We start from the raw sequence: 24,863 nt of genomic DNA, 5'->3' as shown, positions 1-24,863 counted from the left end.
GTTCCAGTGAGTTCTGGTGAGGGAGGGGGAGCCCTGATTATACTGCAGTGCAGCTTTTCCTGGTGCAATAGTTTCAAGCCATGGTGTTTCACTGCTATTTCCACCAGCTTCATACAGTGGTACCTTGGTTTAAGAACAGCTTAGTTTATGAACAACTTGGATTTAGAATGCTGCAAACCTGGAAGGTGTTTTGGTTTGTGAACTTTGCCTTGGAAGCAGAACATGTTCCGCTTCCCGTTGAGTGTGTTTCATTTGTAAATTGAGTCCCTGCTGCTATGGGAAAGCACACCTTGGTTTAAGAACAGACTAAGGTACCACTGTGCTATGAAATGACATGGGCACAGTGTCCTATTCGCTGTGTCCTATCTTGACAATTTATGTGCTGGAAGCTGTACGCCGGCTCCCTCGGCCAATAAAGCGAGATGAGTGCCGCAACCCCAGAGTCGGTGACGACTGGACCTAATGGTCAGGGGTCCCTTTACCTTTACTTTACAACATGTAATATTAGGCTTCAATGAATTTTAAGTATATCTTATCAGAGCATGTTGGATTAAGCAGTATTTGAATCACACCGTATATCATGTCATACCTCCATTTTATTTTTTTTAGATTGAATGCATTTGATAACAAGCTGTTTGGCATCAGCAATGAGGAAGCTGAGCGTATGGATCCTCAGCAAAAGTTACTCATGGAATGTACCTACAGAGCGCTGGAAGATGCAGGAGTCACTCCTGAAAACATTAGTGGTACCAAAACAGGGGGTTTTGTTGGTAATAGCTATGATGCAGAAGATTTTGTATATTTACATTGCATACCATATATCTGCTTTAGAGGTGGCCACATGATTTGTAACATCACATCTATATGGGCGTTTACACATGGCAATTCCAAATAAAGTGATGTTGGAAGGCCCTAGATAATTGCTTTGTCAGAATTGACAATATTGGATAATATTGTTAGGCCTTTAAAATATGTCTTTCCAAGTGAGTTCCTAAATTCCTCTATTCCCCAGCATAGGAAAAGGCCATAAGTTTGGTAATTTAAAAATTGGTTTACTTACAAACTCATCAAATATCAGCTTCATGTGCTTTTCCATACGTTCATCAGAAAACATCGCACAGGCAGGAAAACTTAGTTACAAAGTGGTAAAAGTTCCTAGATTTATTGGAATATGAACACAAGGGTGGCTGGTGAGAGCCATGTGGCTGGAACAAGCATCTCAAACCTCCTCACACACTGAGTTTCTCAAGTACCCTAGATGGGACAATAAGCCTGATTACCTATCTCATCCCAAGGACAGGGGAAGTGACATAGCTAAGCTTGGCAGGAGAGCTCACTCTGAGTTTTTAACCCCTTCAGGCATTAATAAAACTTAAGCATGTTGGTTGTGCGAGGCTGGTTATCAGATTTACTGTGAAGGGAAACTGAGATGGGGAAACACATGCTGCTTAAGTGCCTTAGAAGAAACACAGAATAAAAGTGAAATAATAAATAATTGTAGGATAGGAGGTGAAGAATAAAAACCAGTACTAGATGTAGATTTGAGTGTAAATTGGCCTTAAAAACAAATGTTCTGTATTTACAGGCCTGATGAATCGAGACTATGAATCTATAACCAGCAGGGCAGTTGCTGAAATAAACCATTATGATGCCACAGGGGCAGCAATGAGTACAGCTGCTCATCGGATTTCATACAGTTTTAATTTGACTGGACCATCAATTGCCATTGATACAGCTTGTTCATCTTTTCTTTCTGCTTTGGATCTTGGTTACAAAGCCATTAAACAAGGTATTCTTGGTTACTATGTTTCACTGACCTGGCCACAGTGATCCATGCGACGGTCACCTCCAGGTTTGACTACTGTAATTCGCTCTACGCGGGGCTGCCCCTCAAGCTGTCACAGAAACTCCAGCGGGTGCAGAATGCTGCAGCGAGGCTCCTCACGGGGTCTCTGCCATGGGAGCATATTCACCCAGTGCTTTTCCAGCTGCACTGGCTCCCGGTGGAGTACAGGGTCAGATTTAAGGTGCTGGTTTTGACCTTTAAAGCCCTTCACGGCCTAGGACCCTCGTACCTACGGGACTGCCTCTCCCGGTATGCCCCATAGAGAGCCTCAAAATCCATAAATAGCAACACCCTAGTGGTCCCGGGCCCTAAGGAAGTTAGATTGGCTTCAACCAGAGCCAGGGCCTTTTCAACTCTGGCTCTGGCCTGGTGGAACGCTGTCTCATGAGACCAGGGCCCTGCAGGATCTGATTTCTTTCCGCAGGGCCTGTAAGACAGAGTTGTTCCGCCTGGCCTTTGGCTTGGAGCCAATTTGATTCCCTCCCTCCCTCTCTTTTTTCTTTTCCTTTCTCCTCCTGCAATGAGGCTACATTTTAATATTTTAATGTTTCAATATTTTAATGTTGTATTTTATTTTTGTTTTTAAGTTGTATTCAGTCAACTTGTTTCTATTATTGCTTGTTAGCTGCCCTGAGCCCAGCCTTGGCTGGGGAGGGCGGGGTATAAATAAAAATTATTATTATTATTATTATTATTATTATTATTATTATTACTATGCATACCATTAACCGTGATTCCCAAACTCCGCCCCCCCATAGACCACTTGAAAATTGCTGAGGGTCTTAGTGGATCACTAAATGATTTTTCTGTGTATTATATCAACTGTAATGCACTGTGCTAGGTGGTGCATGGAACCTCGGTTGTCAAACACTTCGGAAGTTGAACGTTGCGGCTTTCAAACGCTGACAACCCGGAAGTGAATGCTTCCATTTTTGAACGTGCCTCGGACGTCGAATGGCTTCTGAGGTGCATTTCTCCATTTTTTCAGTGGATTTTGCCGACCGGCAATTGCGCCTCAGTTGTCGAACGTTTTGGAAGTCAAATGGTCTTCCAGAACGGATTACGTTCGACAACCAACGTTCCACTGCTTATGCCCTGCCTGATCCAGGAGAGGCTAGTTTAAAACTTGGAGATGAGAGACAAAGATATGCCCAACAAAGGATTTTGCAAGAGAAATCACCATGATCACACAGATGGTATCAACACCTCGTGGCTATGTGAATGAAATATCCGTTTTCCCCCTTTCATGATTTCAGGCTTGTTTTGTTTTTCTGTACCTTTGATATAGGAGACTGTGAATCTGCTATCTGCGGAGGAGTAAATTGCATCATAGAGCCTTGGAAGTTTGTATCTCTGAGTAAAGCAAACCTTTTATCACCTGACGGAATTAGTAAACCCTTCTCTAAACATGCAGGTGGCTATGGAAGAGGAGAAGGATGTGGCGTTCTTCTATTAAAGCCACTGGTAAAGGTAGGGTGTTTATACTGAACTCTCAATTTCCCAAATGTCCCAGGGATGTTCATTGGGTCTAGTGTGCTTTGGAAAGGAGAACACCAGAGACTTGCTGTCTTTGTAATATTTGCTTTTTTAAAAAAATATATGCCCAAGCAGAACCTAAGTGGAGGCAAACAGGCATTCCTTCAAGGTAGCACTGATGCTACTCTATCTCAAATCTCCAGAAACAGTTCCAGAAAGATTCTCTGCCTATGTCACTAAGCCTTCAAAATGGCCATCTACCTTTGGCTGCTGTTTCTTGGCATGATCCCCTGAACTAGAGGTTTTAACCTCCGAATTCTGATTGGTATCTAAATTAGAAGTTATTGGAGAGATTCCCAATTATCATGAGACTCTCTTCTAAACAGATACTATTTATTTATTATATTTATATCCTGTCTTTCTTCAAAGGAACTCAAGGTGTCATACATACATTGTGCTCTACCCTGTTATCCAATGACTGAAAGATGGTCATTGATCTAAAGCCACACGATTAGATTAATGACTGAAAGCAGATTTGAAACTTGATCTTCCCAGTACTAGTCTGACATTCTGATTACACCAGACTGACCCCTTAATTTACTCACTAATGAAGTATTCCAAACTATTAACCAGAAAACAGTCCAACAAGAAATAGTTAGCCGCTAAAAAATGCCCAACTGCCACATGATAATTACAAATTTCCCCAATATCCCTCGAAATAAATGGCTGGAATAACTTGCTGCTCTTGTACTGTAAGTAATGTTTAAGAGTAATACCATGGTGCAGAAAAAAAGTGAATTGAGCATAAAGTTGTATATCCTACTGCCCTGCAGTAGGTAGTTTAGGATCATGGACTTTGGTAATTATATCACCAAAGCAACATCACGGGAAGTTACAGATGAGGAGAAGATGCAGAGTTACTGAAAGGTCCAAACACTGCTCTCAAACAAAATCGATCAGTGCTGTCGCTGTTAAAACAAATCTAAATATAATCATGCTGCAACAGTTACTTAGTGTTTGATAACATTGTGTATTCCTCAAATCTTTTGTCCCCAAATAGGCACAGGAAGAATTCAACAAAATATGGGGCATCATCAGCATCACGGCAATCAACCAGAATGGAAGTTCTGTTGCTCCAGGCATGCGATCATCTCAAGCAGCACAAGAGAAGTTGTTACTTAACATTTATCCAACATATATTGATCCTTCAGCTGTTCAGTACATTGAAACAAATGGTCTAGGAATCCCTATTGAAGATGCCACTGAAGCAGAGAGCTTAGGCAATGTCATTGGCAGAAAAAGGCCTCCCGATTTGCCCCCTCTCAAGATTGGCTCCGTTAAAGGGAACCACATGGGCATTGGTGCCGCCAAAACAGTTAGACGTATCTGTATGTAACACTGCAGTCCAACACAGATCTACCTGGGATGAAGCTCAGTTGAAAAAAATTGTGTTTATTTCTAAGTAGGCATGTAGAGTGTTGCTCTGGAGGCATGAATATGATTGCAGCTTTCAATTTCTACCATTCAATTCACTGGGCAACAATTTTTTACTTTTTGAATGTTGTCTAAATTTCTACAACTGATTTAGGGTATTTTTGCACTGCTGAATCAGGAAATGGCATGTGTTTCTCTCCATCAGGTCAGGTTTACTGTAAACTGAATGGTGGGCATTGATAAAGGTAAGTACACGTAAATTGCATGTTGCTTCACCATTTTTCAAACTTCAGGGCTTGAACTTCCGTTTCTTGGAACTCCAGGAATGCTCAGCGGCAGGGAGGTCTCTCTTCAGAGTCTATCAGTAGTCAGCCATCATGACTGCGTCCCAGCGACCCCGATGCCTGATCTCCATCTCTTTCATGTCCTGATGGAATCTCTCCCCCTGCTCGTCACTCATTGAACCCAGGTTCTCAGGAAACCGGTCCATATGTGAAAATAGGTAGTGCATCTTGACGCTCATGTTGCAGCCCAGGTTTCTGAAAGCAGTCAGCATGTTGTTGACAAGTTCTGTGTAGTTTCTGGCCTTATTGTTGCCAAGAAAGTTCTTCACTACCAGAACAAATGCCTTCCACGCTTCCAGTTCCACTTCGTTCATTGACTTTCCGAACTCTGGATCTCTGATGAGCTGACGGATCTGAGGACCGTCAAAGATGCCAGCTTTCAACTTCTCCATGGTCAATCCTGGAAAAGCCTGGCACAAGTAAATGAAGCAGTCACCATCCTTGTCTTGGTGAACTGCTTGATTAAGCAAAGCTTGATGTGCAGCGGTGGGAAGAGTATTCTGTCTCTGTCCACCAGAGGGTCGTTGATGACGTTCCTTTTTTTGCAAGGCACCAATTCCTCCCGCACAGGCTAGTCCTTCTTCATCTAATGCTGAGCACGGTCCCTTCTATCCCACATGCACAGAAAACATGGGTACTTGGTGAAGCCAGACTGTTGTCCCAACAAAAAGTTCACCATCTTCAGGTCAGCACAAATAAACCACTTATGCTGATCATAACCAATTTTCTCCAGCACATACTTCACCGCTTCATAGTTCTCCTTCAGTGTACTCGAGTGAGCGAGGGGTATAGAGGCAAACTGGTTGCCGTTGTGTAGCAGAACACATTTCAGTGATGGCTTGCTGCTGTCAATGAACAGTCTCCAATCTTTGGGTTCGTACTGTGGCACTCCAAGCTTGAGCAGAAGCTGCGCAATATCTGCACAGTACACCAAGTCCTTCTCTTCCGAGAAAAAACGGAGGTTTTATGACTACAAATTGATCCCTTTTTGACATAATCACCCAGAACTATCGGACGTGAATACTTCTTGTCATTAAAATAATCATGTCCAATCAAAACAATTATTCGAAATGGCATTTTACCCCCACCAACTTCTTCTAAAATGCTCCACACAAGCGTACATGTGAACAAAAACGTAAAAAAACGACATGTGGCCATAGCTCAAAAACTTGACCTGATTGAGCAAAACCAATGTGATTTTTAGATTCAGCGCATCAGATTCGTCCTAAATCAACTGAAAAAACGCAAACAAATTTGTTGTTGACCAGTGATTTACCGGTAAGTACAATTGATTCTTTTTTTTTTTTTACTGTTAATTGCTAGGTGGAATAATGAATTATATGGGAAATGTATTAATTGTAACTTTAGTATAGATAATTAATTTGAATGAAGATTTATAATGGGTCTTTATGCAAAACATATCCTAATTTGTCTAAATAAGCTCTTTAACTGCATTCAAAACAGTGTTACTCTTTACCTACTTAGTCTTATTTTATTCTGTCCCTAACTCTTCTACCACCCCTCACACAAGAACCAACTGCACTAACCGTTTCTGTATTTCCATCTGTCTGCCAACTGCTTTCCCAACTGCCTTTCCCAACCAACCAACCCACTAAAACCAACCCAAACCTCGGGCTAAGTCGTTTTATAAACAGGTAGACTCCGCCTCTGGCTTTTCTATTGGTCTACCTATTAACTATTTCTCTCACCCTGTACAGACATGGGAGAGAGAACACTGAGGAATAATAATAATAATAATAATAATAATAATAATAATAATAAATAATTTCATTTACACCTCACCATCCACAGCCAAAACCGGGCTCAGAGTGGCTAACATCAAATATATGACATATTACCATAAAATCAAGCAATCAATTAAAATACATCCTACCTCCTAAAATCAAGTCAGAATCAAAGTAAAATCCAATCAGATGGCAGCCCGCAAAGTAGGGATGGGGACCTTAAATGCTCACCAGGAAGAGCCCACTCCTGTCCTCTAGGTAATTAGTTCCATTATCAAACTGCTCTCATTGTAATATTGTCATGTTTACATTAGGCGGTTTCATAAAATTTATACAGTGGTGCCCCGCAAGACGAATGCCTCGCAAGACGAAAAACTCGCTAGACGAAAGGGTTTTCCGTTTTTTTAGTCGTTCCGCAAGACGAATTTCCCTATGGGCTTGCTTTGCAAGACGAAACGTCTTGCAAGTTCTTGCGAGTTTGTTTCCTTTTTCTTAAAGCCGCTAAGCCGCTAATAGCCGTGCTTCGCAAGACGAAAAAACCGCAAGACGAAGAGACTCGCGGAACGGATTAATTTCGTCTTGCGAGGCACCACTGTATCTTAGAAAGGAACTCCTCCAGTACTAGAGCTCTGGGCACTGACTGGAAGCTGTCTATTTGGCATTTTACTACAAAAGCCGAAGAAAGTTAGGAACACAGGAATAAAAATGAGACCGTGAACAGCCCCAAACAAGATCACCAGAAACATGATCTTAAAAAAGGTTCTGAAGATGTAAGAGGATGCCACGGAGAGTACAATAACTCCCAAGATAGTGGAAATAGCTCCCTGTGTAACAGGGTAGCCAAGGTGGTACAAAGCATCCACAGCCTTGTCATTCACTTTGTGTTTCTCACTGGCAACAAAAGCATAAGAAATATGAGCAGAGAAGTCTACTGAAAACCCTATGCAGATAACAAGGTTGATCATGGATATGGAATCAAGATTCACATTCCAGAAGGACATGAAACCAGCTACACCGACAATAACAGAGGCAACAGCAAAGGTTACCCACAAAGAACAAAGAGGATTGGGAATGAGTAGTAAGGAAATGAGTAGCATGGCTCCAGCAGCAATCACAACATTTTGAACTGTGTTCTGAACGATCACAAGATATTGATCAAAGTATATAAAAGCTGGATGATAAACCATTAATGGTACCTTGCAGTCCTTAGCAAGACCTCTCAGCTCATTTAAAAGACTCCTCTCATCCACTGCAGTAGTAACATTGACTGTCTGTATGAAAAAACGTGATGCTATTATTTCTGTACCATTAACATTAACATCCCACTTGAAGTCTGGATTAATTCTAAAGAGGATGGATAAATTGTCAATGAAAAGCCTACGGTCATCTATATTGAAAGACATAAGTTTAGCGGCATCTTGGTAAGTTCTCAACCAGGACACTGATAAATTCTTGTTGACGTAGGATGAGCTTTCTAGTGCATTCATACAGTTTTCAACATCTGCACGGACAGATGAATCCCAATAAGCTTTGCTTTCAGTAACAACCACCATAACCCTTGGGCCGTATTCTGAAAAATATTCCTCTTCCCATTCATAATACTGGATGACATAAGAATTATCACTAGCTAGATTTTGAAGATCTATACCTTCTTGGACTTGAGTGCAGCCAAAAATACTACTACCCAAGTACATGAGATAAAGGACTACCACAAGCACCTTGGTCCAGGCGTGCATAAGGAAGGGACCGTAATACTTTCTAAAGAATCCATTCATGGGGTGTTCAGTCTCTGCTCCAGTGGACTCATCAAAAGACCCTCCTACACAGCACATGTTATATGTGCAGCCCTGAGAATCCTGAGGCTCATTGTTCACTTTCATGAATGTGAGCCAGTGTCTGTTGCTTTCTTCTCGTCTCCCATTTAAAGCAAGAATGGCCCCCAAGAATGTCAGGTTGTATAAGTAGCAGAACACAAAGGCTGTTCCTGTATAGATGCAAAATGCCTGAACGGACTGGAATGAAGTTGCAATTCCAATGTAGAAGGCTAACACGTCTGTGAGGGTCGTGATGGTAATGGACACAGCTGCTTCTCCGTAGGTGTCAGCCATTCGATCTCTGACACTGTCTTTCACTTTAGTCTTCTGCCAGCAAGACACCAGGATGAACATGTCATCAACACCAACCCCTGAAGAATGGCAAGTATATAACATATTAGTTCCTATATGTCATGCGAGAAGAGAAATACAGTGGTACCTTGATACTTGAATGGCTTGGCTCCCCAAAAACACGGCTCCTTAACGCCGCAAACCCGTAGCTATGTAAGAGAATTTTCACCCATCATCATACTTAAATATATTAATGAAAAGCCCAATGGAGAAGTCAGGAGGAATGTGTACATTTGCTCACTTACCAAGGATAAGAAATGGCGAATTTGCAACTGTGACAACAAACGGCACCCCACAAAAGAGCAGCAATCCAAAGCTGCTGACGACAGATAAGCCTGCTGACAGCACCCCAAAAGCTGCAACCCACACTTTTGTCCGTACACAGTCCAGCCTGAAACAGAGATTAAGAAGATTCTAATTCGATTCAGAGTATCACGGTCCACGTACTAATCCCCCCTCCCACTGAACCAAGCTAAACCCGTTAGCACCACATGGATCGGCTATGCATGCACTGAAGCTGTGTGAAGCTTTGCTTTGAAGCCCTAGTTGCACAAAATATCTCAAAAAAGGATGCAAGCTTCCAAGCTCCCCAGAATGCTTCATCAGCTAGACAGTAAACAAACTAAGGAGGGGGGAGAACAAAGTTGGCTGTTGGTAAGGCCATTGAGTCTGCATTCTTCGATGGAATGTGGGAAAGATGGCAGACATTCAGATGAAGCTTGGTAGATCTACTACCTCCTCTTAAGCCTGCATACACATGATACATAATAATAATAATAATAGTAATAATAATAATAGTAATAATAGTAATAATTTATTATTTCTACCCTGCCCATCTGGCTGGGTTTCCCCAGCCACTCTGGGCAGTTTCCAACAGAAGGTTAAACATACATTAAAACATCAATCATTAAAAACTTCTCTAAACAGGGCTGCTTTCAGATGGCTTCTAAATGTCATATAGTTGTTTATTTCTTTGACATCTGATGGGAGGGCATTCCACAGGGCGGGCACCACTACTGAGATGGCCCTCTGCCTGGTTCCCTGTAACTTCGCTTCTTGCAGGGAGGGTACTTCCAGAAGGCCCTCGGCGCTGGACCTCAGTGTCCGGGCAGAGCAATGGGGGTGGAGACACTCCTTCAGATATACTGGACCGAGGCCATTTAGGACTTTAAAGGTCAACACCAACACTTTGAATTGTGCTCAGAAATGTACTGGGAGCCAATGGAGGTCTCTCAAGACCAGTGTTATGTGGTCTTGGCGGTTGCTCCCAGTCATCAGTCTAGTTGCCGCATTCTGGATTAGTTGTAGTTTCTGGGTCACCTTCAAAGGTAGCCCCACGTAGAACGCGTTGCAGTAGTCTAAGCGGGAGAGAACTAGAGCATGCACCACTCTGGCGAGACAGTCTGTGGGTAGGTAGGGTCTCAGCCTGCGTACCAGATGGAGCTGGTAGACAGCTGTCCTGGATACAAAATTGACCTGCACCTCCATGGATAGCTGTGAGTCCAAAATGACTCCCAGGCTGCACACCTGCTCCTTCAGGGGCACAGTTGCCCCATTCAAGACCAGGGAGTCCCCCATACACGCCCAGCCCCCGTCCCCCAAAAACAGTACTTCTGTCTTGTCAGGATTCACCCTCAACCCGTTAGCCTCCATCCATCCTCCCACTGCCTCCAGGCACTCACACAGTACCTTCACCTCCTTCACTGGTTCCGATTTGAAAGAGAGGAGGAGCTGGGTATCATCTGCATACTAATGAACACCCAGCCCAAACCCCCTAATGATCTCTCCCAGCGGCTTCACGTAGATGTTAAAAAGCATGGGGGAGACGTCAGAATCCTGAGGCACACCACAAGTGAGAGCCCAGGGATCTGAACACTCATCCCCCCCACCACTTTCTGAACACGGCCCAGGAGGAAGGAGCGGAACCACTGTATAACAGTGCCCCCAGCTCCCTTAGCCCAGGGGTTAGTAACCTTTTTCAGTCGTGGGTGGTCCACTGTCCTTCAGACCATGTGGTGGGCCAGACTATATTTTTTTGGGGGGGGGGATGAAAAAATTCCTATGCGCCACAAATAACCCAGAGATACATTTTAAATAAAAGGACACATTCTACTCTTGTAAAAACACACTGATTCCCGGACCATCCATGGGCCAGATTGAGAAGGTGATTGGGCCGCATCCGGCCCGCGGGCCTTAGGTTGCCTACCCCTGCTCTAGACGGTTCAGAAGGATGTTATAGTCAATGATGTCAAAGGCCGCTGAGAGATCCAGCAGGACAAGGAAAAAGCTTTCATCTTTGTCCCTGGGGAAACCCAGCCAGATGGGCGGGGTATAAATAAATTATTATTATTATTATTATTATTATTATTATTATTATTATTATTATTATTATCCATAGCCCTCCAGAGATCATTGACAAGAGCGACCGAGGCAGTTTCAGTCCCATGATGAGGCCTGAATCCTGATTAGAAGGGATCCAAATGGTCCATATCCTCTAAGTGTGCTTGGAGTTGTTCAGCAACTGCTTGCTCAATCACCTTGCGCAAGAATGGAAGATTTGAGCCTGGGAGATATTGGCTGGATCTAAAAATGTTTTCTTTTAGAAGCGGTTGAATGACCGCCTCTTTCAGCTGTTCTGGGAAGGCTCCCTTACAGAGGGAAGCCTTCACCACCCCGCAAAGCCCATCGCCAAGCCCTTCCCAGCTTGCTTTTATTAGCCAGGATGGGCAAGGATCAAGGAGACAGGTATTCGATTTCACTTGTCCAAGCAGCCCATCCACAACCTCAGAGGTAACAGATTGGAACTGATTCCATGCAACTCAACTAGACAGGACTCTAGCACTTTCCTGCCCTGGCCCTGCTCCCACGGTGGAGTCTACCTCTTTCCGAATCTGAGCGTCTTTATCTGCAAAAAACTTTGCAAAATCGTTGCAGGAGATCTTGGGGTCTTTACCAGGCCCCGGTGGCAGAGGTGGTTCTGTTAAATTGCGAACCACCTGAAAGAGAATTCAGGGAATTCAGGAATTCCTTTCAGGGAATCAGCTGAAAGGCCATCAACATGGGATAAAGCATCCCCTACCACACTCTGGAAACCCACACCAGTACCACCACGTGCCACATTTGCAGCATGTAGCACATTCGCAGCATTCTTACTATAATAATAATAATAATAATTTATTATTTATACCCCGCCCATCTGGCTGGGTTTCCCCAGCCACTCTGGGCGGCTTCCAACTGAATATTAAAAACAGTACAGCATCAAACATTAAAAACTTCCCTAAAGAGGGCTGCCTTCAGATGACTTCTAAAAGTAAAATAGTTGTTTATTGCTTTGACATCTGCTGGGAGGGCGTTCCACAGGGCAGGAGCCACTACCGAGAAGGCCCTCTGCCTGGTTCCCTGTAACCTTACTTCTCGCAATGAGGGAACCGCCAGAAGGCCCTCGGCGCTGGATCTCAGTGTCCGGGCTGAACGATGGGGGTGGAGACGCTCCTTCAGATATACTGGACCGAGGCCGTTTAGGGCTTTAAAGGTCAGCACCAACACTTTGAATTGTGCTCGGAAACGTACTGGGAGCCAATGCAGATCTCTCAGAACTGGTGTTATGTGGTCCCGGCGGCCACTCCCAGTCACCAGTCTAGCGGCCGCATTCTGGATTAATTGCAGTTTCCGGGTCACCTTCAAAGGTAGCCCCACGTAGAGCGCGTTGCAGTAGTCCAAGCGGGAGATAACTAGAGCATGCACCACTCTGGCAAGACAGTCTGCGGGCAGGTAGGGTCTTAGCCTGCGTACCAGGTGGAGCTGGTAAACAGCTGCCCTGGACACAGAATTAACCTGTGCCTCCATGGACAGCTGTGAGTCCAAAATGACTCCTAGGCTGCGCACCTGGTCCTTCAGGGGCACAGTTACCCCATTCAGGACCAGGGAATCCCCCACACCTGCCCGCCCCCTGTCCCCCAAAAACAGTACTTCTGTCTTGTCAGGATTCAGCCTCAATCTGTTAGCCGCCATCCATCCTCCAACCGCCTCCAGGCACTCACACAGGACCTTCACCGCCTTCACTGGTTCTGATTTAAAGGAGAGGTAGAGCTGGGTGTCATCTGCATACTGATGAACACCCAGCCCAAACCCCCTGATGATCTCTCCCAGCGGCTTCATATAGATATTAAAAAGCATGGGGGAGAGGACGGAACCCTGAGGCACCCCACAAGTGAGAGCCCAGGGGTCTGAACACTCATCCCCCACCACCACTTTCTGGACACGGCCCAGGAGAAAGGAGCGGAACCACCGTATAACAGTGCCCCCAGCTCCCAGCCCCTCTAGACGGTCCAGAAGGATGTTATGGTCGATGGTGTCAAAGGCCGCTGAGAGATCCAGCAGAACTAGGAAACAGCTCTCACCTTTGTCCCTAGCCCGCCGGAGATCATCAACCAGCGCGACCAAGGCAGTTTCAGTCCCATGGTGAGGCCTGAATCCCGATTGGAAGGGATCCAAATGGTCCGCATCCTCCAGGCGTGCTTGGAGTTGTCTGGCAACCACCCGCTCAATCACCTTGCCCAAGAATGGTAAATTTGAGACTGGGCGATAGTTGGCCAAATTGGCTGGGTCTAAAGATGTTTTTTTAAGAAGCGGTTTAATGACCGCCTCTTTCAGCGGGTCTGGGAAGGCTCCCTCATAGAGGGAAGCATTCACCACCCCGCAGAGCCCATCGCCCAGCCCTTCCCGGCTCGCTTTTATCAGCCAGGATGGGCAAGGATCCAGGAGACAGGTGGTCGGTTTCACTTGTCCAAGCAGCCTGTCCACATCCTCGGAGGTAACAGATTGGAATTGATCCCATGTAACAGGACCAGACAGAACTCTAGCACTCTCCCACCCTGGCCCTGCTCCCACGGTGGAGTCTACCTCCTTCTGAATCTGAGCGACTTTATCTGCAAAAAACTTTGCAAAAGCATTGCAGGAGATCTTGGGGTCCCTACCAGGCCCCGGTGGTGCAGGTGGTTCCGATAGATTGCGAACTACCTGAAAAAGTCTCCTGCTGCTGTTTTCTGCAGATGCAATGGAGGCGGTGAAGAAGGCCCTCTTCGTCGTTGCCATTGCCACTTGGTAGGCTCGACGTTGAGCTCTAGCCCGTGTCCGGTCTGATTCAGAATGAGTTTTCCGCCACCGGCGCTCTAGCCGTCTCAACGATTGTTTCATCACCCTCAGCTCTGGGGAAAACCACGGGGCTGTCCGGGCTCCATGCAATCGGAGAGGGCGCTTCGGAGCCAGACATGCCACATTCCCCATTCTCATGCCCCCCCATCCTCCATTACCCACTCCTCACCCCGTACACTCTTCCCATGTGCCACATCACCGCGGCCAGCCGGTGCCCCCTTACTGCTCTCCTGATTTGTTCTGCATATAGGGTTTTTTTGTGGCAATACTCGTCACTATGGAGTGCCAACACCTGTTTGTGGTTGCCTAAATGTCCTTTTGGTTTTGGCACTCACAACATTCTTATCAATATATGAGACTGTAATCACATTTTTTTTAAATAAAAAAATGGATTGCCTACATATATTAACAATCAAGGGCACGAAAATAGCAGATGGATAATAGGTGTAACATATTCAAGCAGGTTTCCTACACAGCTCCTTGATCACTCACATTTGGAAGATTTCACCTTGGGGTTTTTGCCTTATAAGCAGCTTTCTGCATGCAGTGCAACTATTCTCTCCTTGTGGCAGGCTGTGGTCCTCCCCCACAACAAACACTCTGTGAGGTGAGTGGGGCTGAGAGACTTCAGAGAAGTGTGACTGGCCCAAGGTCACCCAGCAGCTGCATGTGGACGAGCAGAGACGTGAACCTGGTTCACCAGATTACGAGTCTACCGCTCTTAACCACTACACCACACTGGCTCTACATTTTAAGGCTTTGGCTTTTATTTTTCCTCCTCTGGATTTTGGCAAAATTAAAAAACGCTTTTTTTTCGTTTGCAGCTTTAATGAGGTATGTAGATTTTTCCATATGTGTTGAAAGTACAGTGGTACCTCAGGTTACATACACTTCAGGTTACATATGCTTCAGGTTACAGACTCCGCTAACCCAGAAATAGTGCTTCAAGTTAAGAACTTTGCTTCAGGATGAGAACAGAAATCAGGCTCTGGCGGCGCAGCAGAAGTGGGAGGCCCCATTACCTAAACTGGTGCTTCAGGTCAAGAACAGTTTCAGGTTAAGTACGGACCTCAAGAACGAATTAAGTACTTAATCTGAGGTACCACTGTACATCATCTTAGAGAGTTCTAAACATAAGTTTCTGGGTGGTCTCCTGGATCACTCACATTTGTTCATCACTTTTACTTAGTGTCACATCACTCACATCACTAGAGGTGAACACCAGGTCTAAGGTGTGTCCGTAACTATGAGTTGGGCCAAACCTATTCAGGGACAGCCCCATGGAGGCCATGCTTTCCACCAAGTCCTGAGCAGCCCCTTGTAAGGTCATGTCAGCATGAATGTTAAAATCCCCTAGGACAACCAAACTAGGGGTCTCCAGGAGAACATCCGCCACGACCTGAAGAAGCTTAGGCAGGGAATCCTTGGTGCAGTGGGGAGGTTGGTCACCAGACGGAATCCTGTACTGGCCCTATTGCCCAACTTCCAGAACATGCACTCAGAGAACTGGGTCTTCCCAGTAGGACGCCTGATGCAAGCTAGTGACTTCCTAAAAATCACTGCAACCCTCCTCCCCACCCAGTGGCGTAGCGTGGGGGTTGCAGGGGGGGCCGGCCGCACTGGGCGCAACATCGGGGGGGGCGTGCTCCATGGGTTAGGGGGCGCAAATTACTTGCCTTGCCCCGGGTGCTGACAACCCATGCTACGCCACTGTCCCCACCCACATGACCTGGATTGCTGTGCGTAAGAGAAACCTGGTGAACAAGCAGCAGCTAAGACAGGCCCATCTGCTTCATCCAACCAAGTCTGTTACACATGCCAGGTCAAGTCCTCCATCCACTATCAAGTCATGGATGGCTGTGGTCTTATGAATCATTAACCTAGCATTGAAGATATCTGTATGAAATGGCATTGCCAACAGGAACTGTACATTGTAATCAGCAGAGATGACAACCTTTGGACTTGACTATTCTTGGACTTTATGACAACAAAACATATTAACAGTAATCTTATATGATATGTTATTGCCACGAGGAGCTGTGCTTTGCATTTTTTTGCATTTGCATTTTTGCATTTGCATTTTTTTGTATTTGCATTTTTTTGATAAGACGATTAGATTACACTTTTATTATATATAATGTTATGTTACTTTACAGCCAGTTACGTGTGTGTTATGGTATATTGCAAAGAATCATGGCTATAGCACAACGATGAACAAATAATAAGTTTCTGGGTGGTGCTCCTGGATCTCTCACATTTGTTTATCGTTGTGCTGTAGCCAGGGTGGGAAAGTGCTAGAGCTCGGTCTGGTCAAGTTGCATGGAATCAATTTCAGTCTGTTACATCCAAGGATGTGGACAGGCTGCTTGGACAAGTGAAACCGACCACCTGTCTCCTTGATCCTTGCCCAACCTGGCTAATAAAAGCAGGCTGGGAAGGGCTGGGCGATGGGTCCTGCGGGGTGGTGAATGCTTCACTCTGTGAGGGAGCATTCCTAGACCCGCTGAAAGAGATGGTCATTAAACTGCTTCTTTAAAAAAAAAAACATCTTTAGACCCGGCCAGTATGGCCAACTATTGCCCAGTCTCAAATCTTCCATTCTTGGGCAAGGTGATTCAGCAGGTGGTTGCTGAACAACTCCAGGCACACCTGGAGGATGCGGACCATTTGGATCCCTCCCAATCGGGATTCAGGCCTCATCATGGGACTGAAACTGCCTTGGTCGCGCTGGTTGATGATCTCCAGAGGGCTAGGGACAAAGGTGAAAGCTGTTTCTTGGTTCTGCTGGATCTCTCAGCGGCCTTTGATACAATCGACCATAACATCCTTCTGGACCGTCTAAAGGAGCTGGGAGCTGGGGGAACTGTCATACAGTGGTTCCACTCCTTCCTTCTGGGCCGTGTCCAGAAAGTGGTGGTGGGAGATGAGTGTTCAAACCCCTGGGCCCTCCCTTGTGGGGTGTCTCAGGGTTCCGTCCTCTCCATGCTTTTTAACATCTACATGAATATTTACGCTCCTACTCTATCTCTTGGCACCAGTTTATCTAGAAACTAGAACCGGCTGATTACCTAAGAAACTGAAAGGAAGTTTGGCTCAATAATTTCTATTTGGCATCAGCTATTATCTTATCGTCTGTCAGAGATATCCGTAAGCTTCAGTGGCAACTACTATAAATCCTTGCCCTCGCTAGTGATTCTCTGGAAGTGTTAGCACCTGGACTCTGATATTTGCCAAGGCAAGGTTAAACTCCCCCGGAGCAGAGGGTCATCAGAGAACTGCTGATATTCAACTACTCCATGCCCTATATCTATTATGGTCCTTACCAGGAAGAACTGTAAGGACCTGGGAATCACGCTAACCTTACCTCATAGCTCTACGGAGCCACGAAGGAGGCAAAGCAAAATCACCAGTTATTTCCCCCAAAAAGAAGTGAGCAAGAGAGTTCAGAATGAGAGCTCCCTAGACGAGGTTATCCCCCAGCCTCCCACTGTGCTGGTCAATACAGCTCAAAGAACTACGAATAGACCACAAGAGTACAAACCATTCAACAAGCTTGGCTCAAGAAATAGCCTTAGCAGAAAATGTCCCAAAGACAAAAACAATTAATACAATGGATGTTAAGCCTCAAAGGCCATCCCCGGATCCCGGAAAAAACCATCATAGCCAGTGGCTCACTTCTAAAGAAAATAGAAGTGTGGCGCAAGTACCTGCAGGATCAGATACATCAGATATGCACGGACCTCCTCAATATTAAAAAATTTCTAGCAATAACAAATTAGCTCCTCTTGACGCTAGTGGACAATTTCAAGCAACAGGAAAGAGCATCAGACCACAAAATGAACAATTCCTCTGGTCCAGATGCTATAAATCACATATTACATACCAACAAACCATGGGGGGGGGGGGTGGGAATCAGAGCCCAAGAAGAAGAAAAGCAAAAACATTAAAAATTTAAGGATGTCCAGGATAACTCACCACACCTGTAAGAAGCAGTGGCAGAAACCTGCCACAACTGGAACAAATGAAGCCATGCATCAGGTAGACACAGAGAGTCATTTCAGTCACATTCCGTAACGTGGGAAGCGGCTCCATCGTGCCAGGAGACGCTTACCTGGATGGTTGTGAGGTTCAAAGATTTCACCAGCTGAAAGAGTCACCTGCTGCTATTTTCTGCAGATGCAATAGAGGTGGTTGTCAGGGGCTCAGGACTGAGCCACAGGAGAAGGAGGAGATGGAGAGCGAAGGGGAACAATCGGAGGGGAGCGCAGGAGGGTGTGACAGTGACCAGGGAGATTCCCTGAGTCTCTCCAGCGAATCAGAAGATTCCCAGAAGGAGGCCCCCAGGGTCAGGGCAAGGGGGGCCAGTGGGGAGTCGCCAAGCGGCAGCTGGAAATCAGGGGTAGCTTCCCCACCAGAGTGCAGCGGGGGGGGGGGGGAGAATCCCACAGATTAGAACAAAAGCCTCCTCCTGCAGGAGGAGGGAGTGAGGCAGGACTGACCACGCCTCCGTCAGAGAGTGGAGGGGCGGAGGAGAGAGCAGGGCCGTCCAGCCTCCCGGAAGGAGAAAACAGTGAAGGGAGCAGTGTAGCCGTTAGGAGGAAAGTGGGCGGCTGCGTGCGCGCGCCAAGTTCAAAGGTAGAGGCGCGAGGGACAGCAGAAAATCCGGATTGGGAGCCAGGTCCCAAAGCCCACCGGAGACAGGGGGAGGAGTCAGAAGAATCCGCCTCCGAAGAGTCCAGGAGGGTTGGGATCCCAGAGGGCAGGAGGACCCGGAGGCGTAAGGAACAGAGGGAGGAAAGGAAGAGGTGGAGCAAAGCTAGGGTATTGAACTGGTGTAAAGGAGGGGCGGATTCAGACGGGACTTCGCCGGTCTAAGGACTCAGACGTAGCGCTGCGCGCCACGGATGTCAAACCAACAATGAACCACAATAAAGACTTTTATTTATAAAGAGCAACTGGCGTTGGTCCTTTGTGAGCTGGGACCTGAGGCAGCCGCTGACAGTGGTGAAGAAAGTCCTCTTCGCCGTCACCATCACCACTTGGTAGGCTCAACATTGAGCTCTAACCTGTGTCTGGTCCGATTCAGAATGAGTTTTCCATCACCAGCCCTCTAGCCCTCTCAGTGATTGTTTCATTGCCCTCAGCTCCGGGGAAAACCATGGGCCTGTTCGGGCTCCAAAGGGCGCTTTGGAGCCAGACAGTCGATAGCCCTGGTTAACTCCGCATTCCAGCGGGCCACCAGGGAATTGGCTGAAAGGCCTTCAACATGGGATAAAGCATCCCCTACCACTCTTTGGAAACCATTTGGATCCATTAAGTGGTGGGGGCGGACCATTCGAATTGGTCCCACCTCCCAGCAGAGGGGAAGGGTCACAGAGAAGTCGAGTTGCACCAAAGCATATTTGAAGCACATTCTTTCCTTCAAAGGGTACTGGGCATGGTAGTTTACCTCTCAGAGTTACAATTCCTAACAACCCTTAACAAACTACAATGCCCAGAATTCCTTGAGACGAGGAAATGTGCTTCAAAGGTAACACAGTCTCACATTCAATCTTTCTTACAAAGATGCATACGTAATGGCTTTGCCACCAGTCAACTTTTTTTTTTTTTTACTTCCCTTTGCTTTACAATCTAGCTGATGAAGAGGACTGGCGGATGAGAAAGCTGGAATACAAATTTGTAACACTGTGGAATATCTATTATGGGTCAACATATACTTTTTATGTTAGAGGCTGGGTATCCACAATCAAGAGAAAGAGAAAGACAGTAGTGTACCCAGACGCAGCATCCCCACCCCCAGGAGCCAGGCCTGAAGGTGAAGGGGAAGACACAACAACATATATTTGGGATCAAAATGGCCACAACTTTATTGAATTCAGATGTAGGTAAACCTTGGCGGGCATTGGGCATGTATCCCTCTCAGCCCCTTGCTGGGGGTCTGAGGCATGACAGCGTCAGTTAGGAAAAAGATGGGACCAACGCAATACAGGAATTTGTGCAGCTGGTCCCTCCCCAAATCGGTGAGGGTAGTTCTATGGCCCCTCCGCCATGTGCTTGTGAACAGAGACTACCCTCATGACCCCTCTGACAGGGTACCCTGTAATCGCTGCTGCATGAAGCGGGGGAGTCACCCCTTCTTCAGGTGTTTGAGTGAAGGATTCTGCCCAAGGCCTAAACCGCCAAAGTTGTGACAATTCCTGTGGGGAAGGCGAACCATCCTACAACCATAGCAACGCCCGCATACCTGGGAAGAAAACAGGTTAGTCTGCAAGAAAACAATATTAGAGAGAGGGCTGGGTGGGTGATGATCTGGGGCCGACTGAGCTGCCAAGAGCAGCGCTGGCCCCTTTTGCGGTCTGCTCCAACTGCCCTACCTCCAAAGCTGCTGCGGATTGGCCAGAAATTTCAAACTGGGTTTGGCAGGAACCCAGAAGCCACTACGGCGATCAGGGGGGAGGAGTCAACAGTTGGGGCCAATAGGGCGTGGCTCAGAAGGAGGGGGAAGCGCCCTGCCAGGTTGCAACCGCTACCCACCTCTGTACCAGGTAAGCGGCCATGATTTTTTAGAAACCAGAAGCTGTCAGAAACGGATCCTGCCACTCTAGGCAGTGAAAACATTGCATCTTGAGCTACATATGAGGGAGGCCAATATAGTGTAACAGTTGGACTGGGACCAGAGAAACGGGGGTTCAACTCCCCACTCACCATGAAGGTCACTGGGTTGTGATGAAAAAATGAGGAGCGGGAGCACTGAGGTCTTTGGAGGAAAGGTGGATTACAAATAACAAGGAAATTGTTAAACAAATTTATAACAATAAATATTAAACGTAATAACATTTTTTCTAATGCAACTAAATGCCTTATGCATAAATTATTTTTATAAACAAAAAGTCAGAAGTGGGCTTCTTCTTGCAAATTTAAGTAATGGCGGGGGGGGGGGGGAATACACTCTCACAAAATGAAAAGATAAAAATTATTTCCCTTTTCCCAGCAATTACCTTGAGCATGACATAATTGAGAAGAATATTGTTAAGGTATACGTGATGGAAAACAAAGGGACCACTTCCTTAGTATTTTTTTCAAACTCTTCTTGTCTGGACAATGAAGTAAAATAAGCCACCTGCCATGGGGGGGGGGGGGAGAAGAGAAGATCACATGTTAAATATTTTCTCTCTCTTAATATATAAATCTAAATGCTCACAAGAGTATAAAGATAGGGTGCAATTAGCAGAATATACCGATAAGTGGGACCTGAAATACATTTTGCAGCATGGAGTGCTCCTGTACAGGGGCCCAGGATAGCAAACAATAAAAACATCTTTAAAACAATTCCAATACTGATGTAGACTGGGAAAGATCTCTACTTGCTAAGAGCAAGGCAGAAGCTTCAGCTGAGCACCACTGTCTGGCTTCCAACTTCTAAAGACAGCCACGAGTTTACATAACTTTTAAAATGGGATCAGACAAATCCACGGAGGATAATAATACCGATGGCAACCAGTCATAATGCTATTCCATGTCCAATACCAGAGTACTAATTGCTGAGAAACAAGAGCAAAAGAGGGATTCAATCCTCATGTCTTGTTTGTGGGTTTCCCATAAGCATCTGCTTGACCATTATGGGTGAAAAGGATGCTTTGGTCTAATCCAGCAAGCTCTTAAATTATTGTGCTCACCAACTAAGGGCCTTGGATCCACTTATTTTAGGACTAGTCTCGAGTTGTACAGAAACTAGTAGCACTGAGAACTAAATTAACTTTCAACTTGGTGTTCCCCACCTCTCTGTTAAAAGTTTATTGGAGCAGGAAGAGGAAAAAAGAATTCTGTGGGAAGCAGCATGGAACTGAACAATTGTCTCTTTATTTCCCCCTTTATCTGGGGGTGGACAGGGCAGGGAACAGAAGCCGTTAGTCTTCCTGTTAGGCCTGCCAGTAAAACTAACCAAATGTTGAGGATTGTGAGGGAGAAATCCCATTTCTGCTGAAAGATACATCTTCCATATATTGTTTAAATGTGCATATTATACCCCACCTGATATTTATAATAAAAAAATTGTCCAAAGGAGGCAGGATAATTAACTTTAAAACAAAGATAGCCTTTCAATAAAATGTCAGGCATTGATGTCTGGTTGGATGCTACAGCAGAAGGCGTAAGATCAAAGCAATGAGTTCTGTTTAATAGGGTGAGAGGGAAAACACATGCTAATTAATGAAAAGCTGCAACAGACTAACCCAAATGGAATAAAACTTACCTGTCTGGAGCAGTTCCTTTGCTTTCCTTCTGGATGCAAAGAGGCATATTAATAGCCTTACACTGAACAGTGTTACTGGCTCCAGTAGTCATAATTTGCATCATTTTGAAAGAGGCGCTCCTTGGCATTCTTGCGTTGCCAGAGATGCTGCAATAGCTTGTTTTCTAATTACTTACTAAAATTAAATGTTTGGCCGCCACTGAATGCCTCCACTTGCTGATGCAGGTGCGTTAGGCATGGGGAACCTCTGACCCTAGTGGTTTGACTTCAGATCCTGTTCGCTCCAGTAAGCATGGCAGCATGCATCAGGCAGACACAGAGAGTCATATCGTGGCTCCATCGTGCCAGGAGACGCTTACCTGGATGGTTGCGAGGTTCAAAGATTTCAGCACGCCCGGGATGCGCTCCAGAAACGTCCGGAGCCAGAGCGCGCTGTCGTTTCTGCGAGAAGCCTCATCCTCCTGCAAGTAGTAGAAGAGGCGCAGCGCTTTGGCCGCCCGGACGGGGCGCGCCGGCCCATCCCCGGGGCCCAAGTCGAGGCCTCCCAGAAAGGGGGGCAGGAAAAGGGGGTTGGCAGTGAGCGGAGGGACGTAGAGCGGGAAAGTGAGGTCGGGCAGCAGCGCCTGTATCCCGGCCGGGTCGCCTTGCACCAAGCTGAGCAGCGGGTTGGCGCTGCTGCAGTTGTGGCCGGGGCTGCTCCGCGCGCAGAGCTGGGCGAAGGAGAGCGCGGCGCCGTCGGGGCTGCGGAGCCCCCGCACCGCCTGGTCCAGCGCCAGCAGCTCGGCGAAGGCCTCCCGGGTGAGGAGCGAGCCTCCGCCGCGGGCCACGGCCAGGAGGGAGGCGAAGGAGCCCTCGGTGCTCAGCCTCTCGGCCGAGAAGCGCCGCGCGTCGTCGGTGGGGAAGTGCGCCTGCACGAAGCGCCGCTCGCCCTTGGCGGGGCCCCCGAGCGGCGTGAACTGGCCCTCGATGTCGTTGTCCTCCAGGCTGCTCAGGAACACGAAGCCGGCGCCCAAAGCGGCCGAGAGCGCCACGGGCACGAGCAGGAAGGGCCACGGGTGCGCGCCCACCTGGGCGCCCAGGGCCCGCAGCGCGCGCGACAGGGGCCTCTCCACGCAGTCCGTGTGGCAGTCGAGGGGCGCCATCGCTTTCTCTCTTTCTCCTCCTCCCAGCGGCGGAGAGCCGGAGTTCAGACCGTTATCTGAGGAAGTCAGGCGTAGGGCAGCCCGGCCCCACTTAGCACGAGTTTATAAAACATCTCGAAAAAGGGGAACTGAGCTGGAAAAGATGGTAAAAGTGGCCGCTGGGCGGAGGTTCGCCCTTCGGGAAACGCCCACCCGTTAACCGCCTCAGAAGTTTGTTGGAGGGGAGGGAGCGAGGCGATGCTGAGGGAAACTCCGTTCAGCGAAGGCATCGGTTTCTTGGCTTCAATCTGGCTGCTGTGTCTGAGGGAAACTCCTGAGAAAATCCAGAACGAGAGGGCGCAGTGCCTTTTTAGCCAAGATGCAATGAAAGTGATCTTTTAACCAGTAGCCCGTTTAACTGGGAATTTCCTTCGTCTTGGCAGTCTTTTTTCCGCAAGGGTGGGCGACCTGCGGCTCTCCAGATCTGCTTGATGACTGGCCGTTCTGGAGAGGGAGTCCTAACATCTGGAGGGCCACTGGTTCCCCACAGTTAATCTAGGTTGTGTTTAGAAACACAGGTGCATATATACTATAGATTGATACAAAGCAGAACCATTTGTTATCCTCAGCAAACATGGTCACCTCTCTGTTCACCCCCAACTCCAGATCAGTGTGCACAGGTTAATTTATTTTTTCCTCACGTCGCATAAGCTTTCCTACTTACAAGGAGGAGCAAGTACTTATTCAGGACTTTGAAATCCTGCTACCTATACACATCCTTCGGAGTCCTGTGGCATTAGAGGCATCACCAGAGATCATCCACACATTTTCAAGCCTGTCTTTGCAACCCTAACAACTGGAACATTTCCAGGGAAAAAAGAAGCTGAAAATATATAGGCTCCAAATTCTGCGCCAAGTAATGCATTTGCGTGTTTTGTGTTTGCACAATCGCAGTACTAGCCAGATTCCTTTGATTTTCTAGCTCATCATCATTTGGATGAGCTCCAACCTAATGAAATGCTGGATCAGGAAGAAAGTTGGGTTACTCTTTCAGTCCTTCCAAGAATTTTACTATTCAAGCTGGTGTATCTTTCAAAGACTGTGTTCACACTTCTGTTTACTGTACACTCGCCTCATTTCCAGTGCAGAGTTTTTAATTCATGTTCCCATGACATGTTTCCATGACATGTTATGTGTTTTGTACTCCATTATAAAATACTGCTGATTGGAGTCCTTAAAAAGCCATTCCTAATTTGTCTCTCTCTTGCCAGGAGGCAGGAATGTGAACACACCCCAAATATAAAAAAAGATTGTATTTTACTTTCAG

General features: G+C 46.6%; 1 protein-coding gene across 3 annotated transcripts; it reads right to left on the bottom strand.

Annotated features, from left to right (window-relative positions):
• Positions 1–578: 578 nt before the first annotated feature.
• Positions 579–24,161, bottom strand: LOC114607231 (patched domain-containing protein 3-like). 3 transcript variants are annotated; one of them, XM_077936818.1, is made up of 5 exons: positions 22,775–24,161; positions 21,163–21,284; positions 20,870–20,921; positions 9,256–9,401; positions 8,827–9,030 (listed from the first exon to the last, which is right to left on the bottom strand). In XM_077936818.1, exons 1-5 carry the CDS (start codon positions 23,555–23,557, stop codon positions 9,018–9,020), a joined length of 1,116 nt encoding a protein of 371 aa, XP_077792944.1. In that variant the 5' UTR covers positions 23,558–24,161; the 3' UTR covers positions 8,827–9,017. The 3 variants fall into 3 exon arrangements, with proteins under 3 accessions (XP_077792943.1, XP_077792944.1, XP_077792945.1); XM_077936817.1 differs by lacking the exon at positions 20,870–20,921 and having other exon boundaries at positions 579–9,030; XM_077936819.1 differs by lacking the exons at positions 20,870–20,921; positions 21,163–21,284 and having other exon boundaries at positions 22,775–24,158.
• Positions 24,162–24,863: the final 702 nt, after the last annotated feature.

The sequence above is a fragment of the Podarcis muralis genome, chromosome 12 (genome assembly GCF_964188315.1).
Source record: "Podarcis muralis chromosome 12, rPodMur119.hap1.1, whole genome shotgun sequence".
Lineage (NCBI taxonomy): Eukaryota > Metazoa > Chordata > Lepidosauria > Squamata > Lacertidae > Podarcis > Podarcis muralis.
This window is presented reverse-complemented; position numbering and strand designations above follow the sequence as displayed.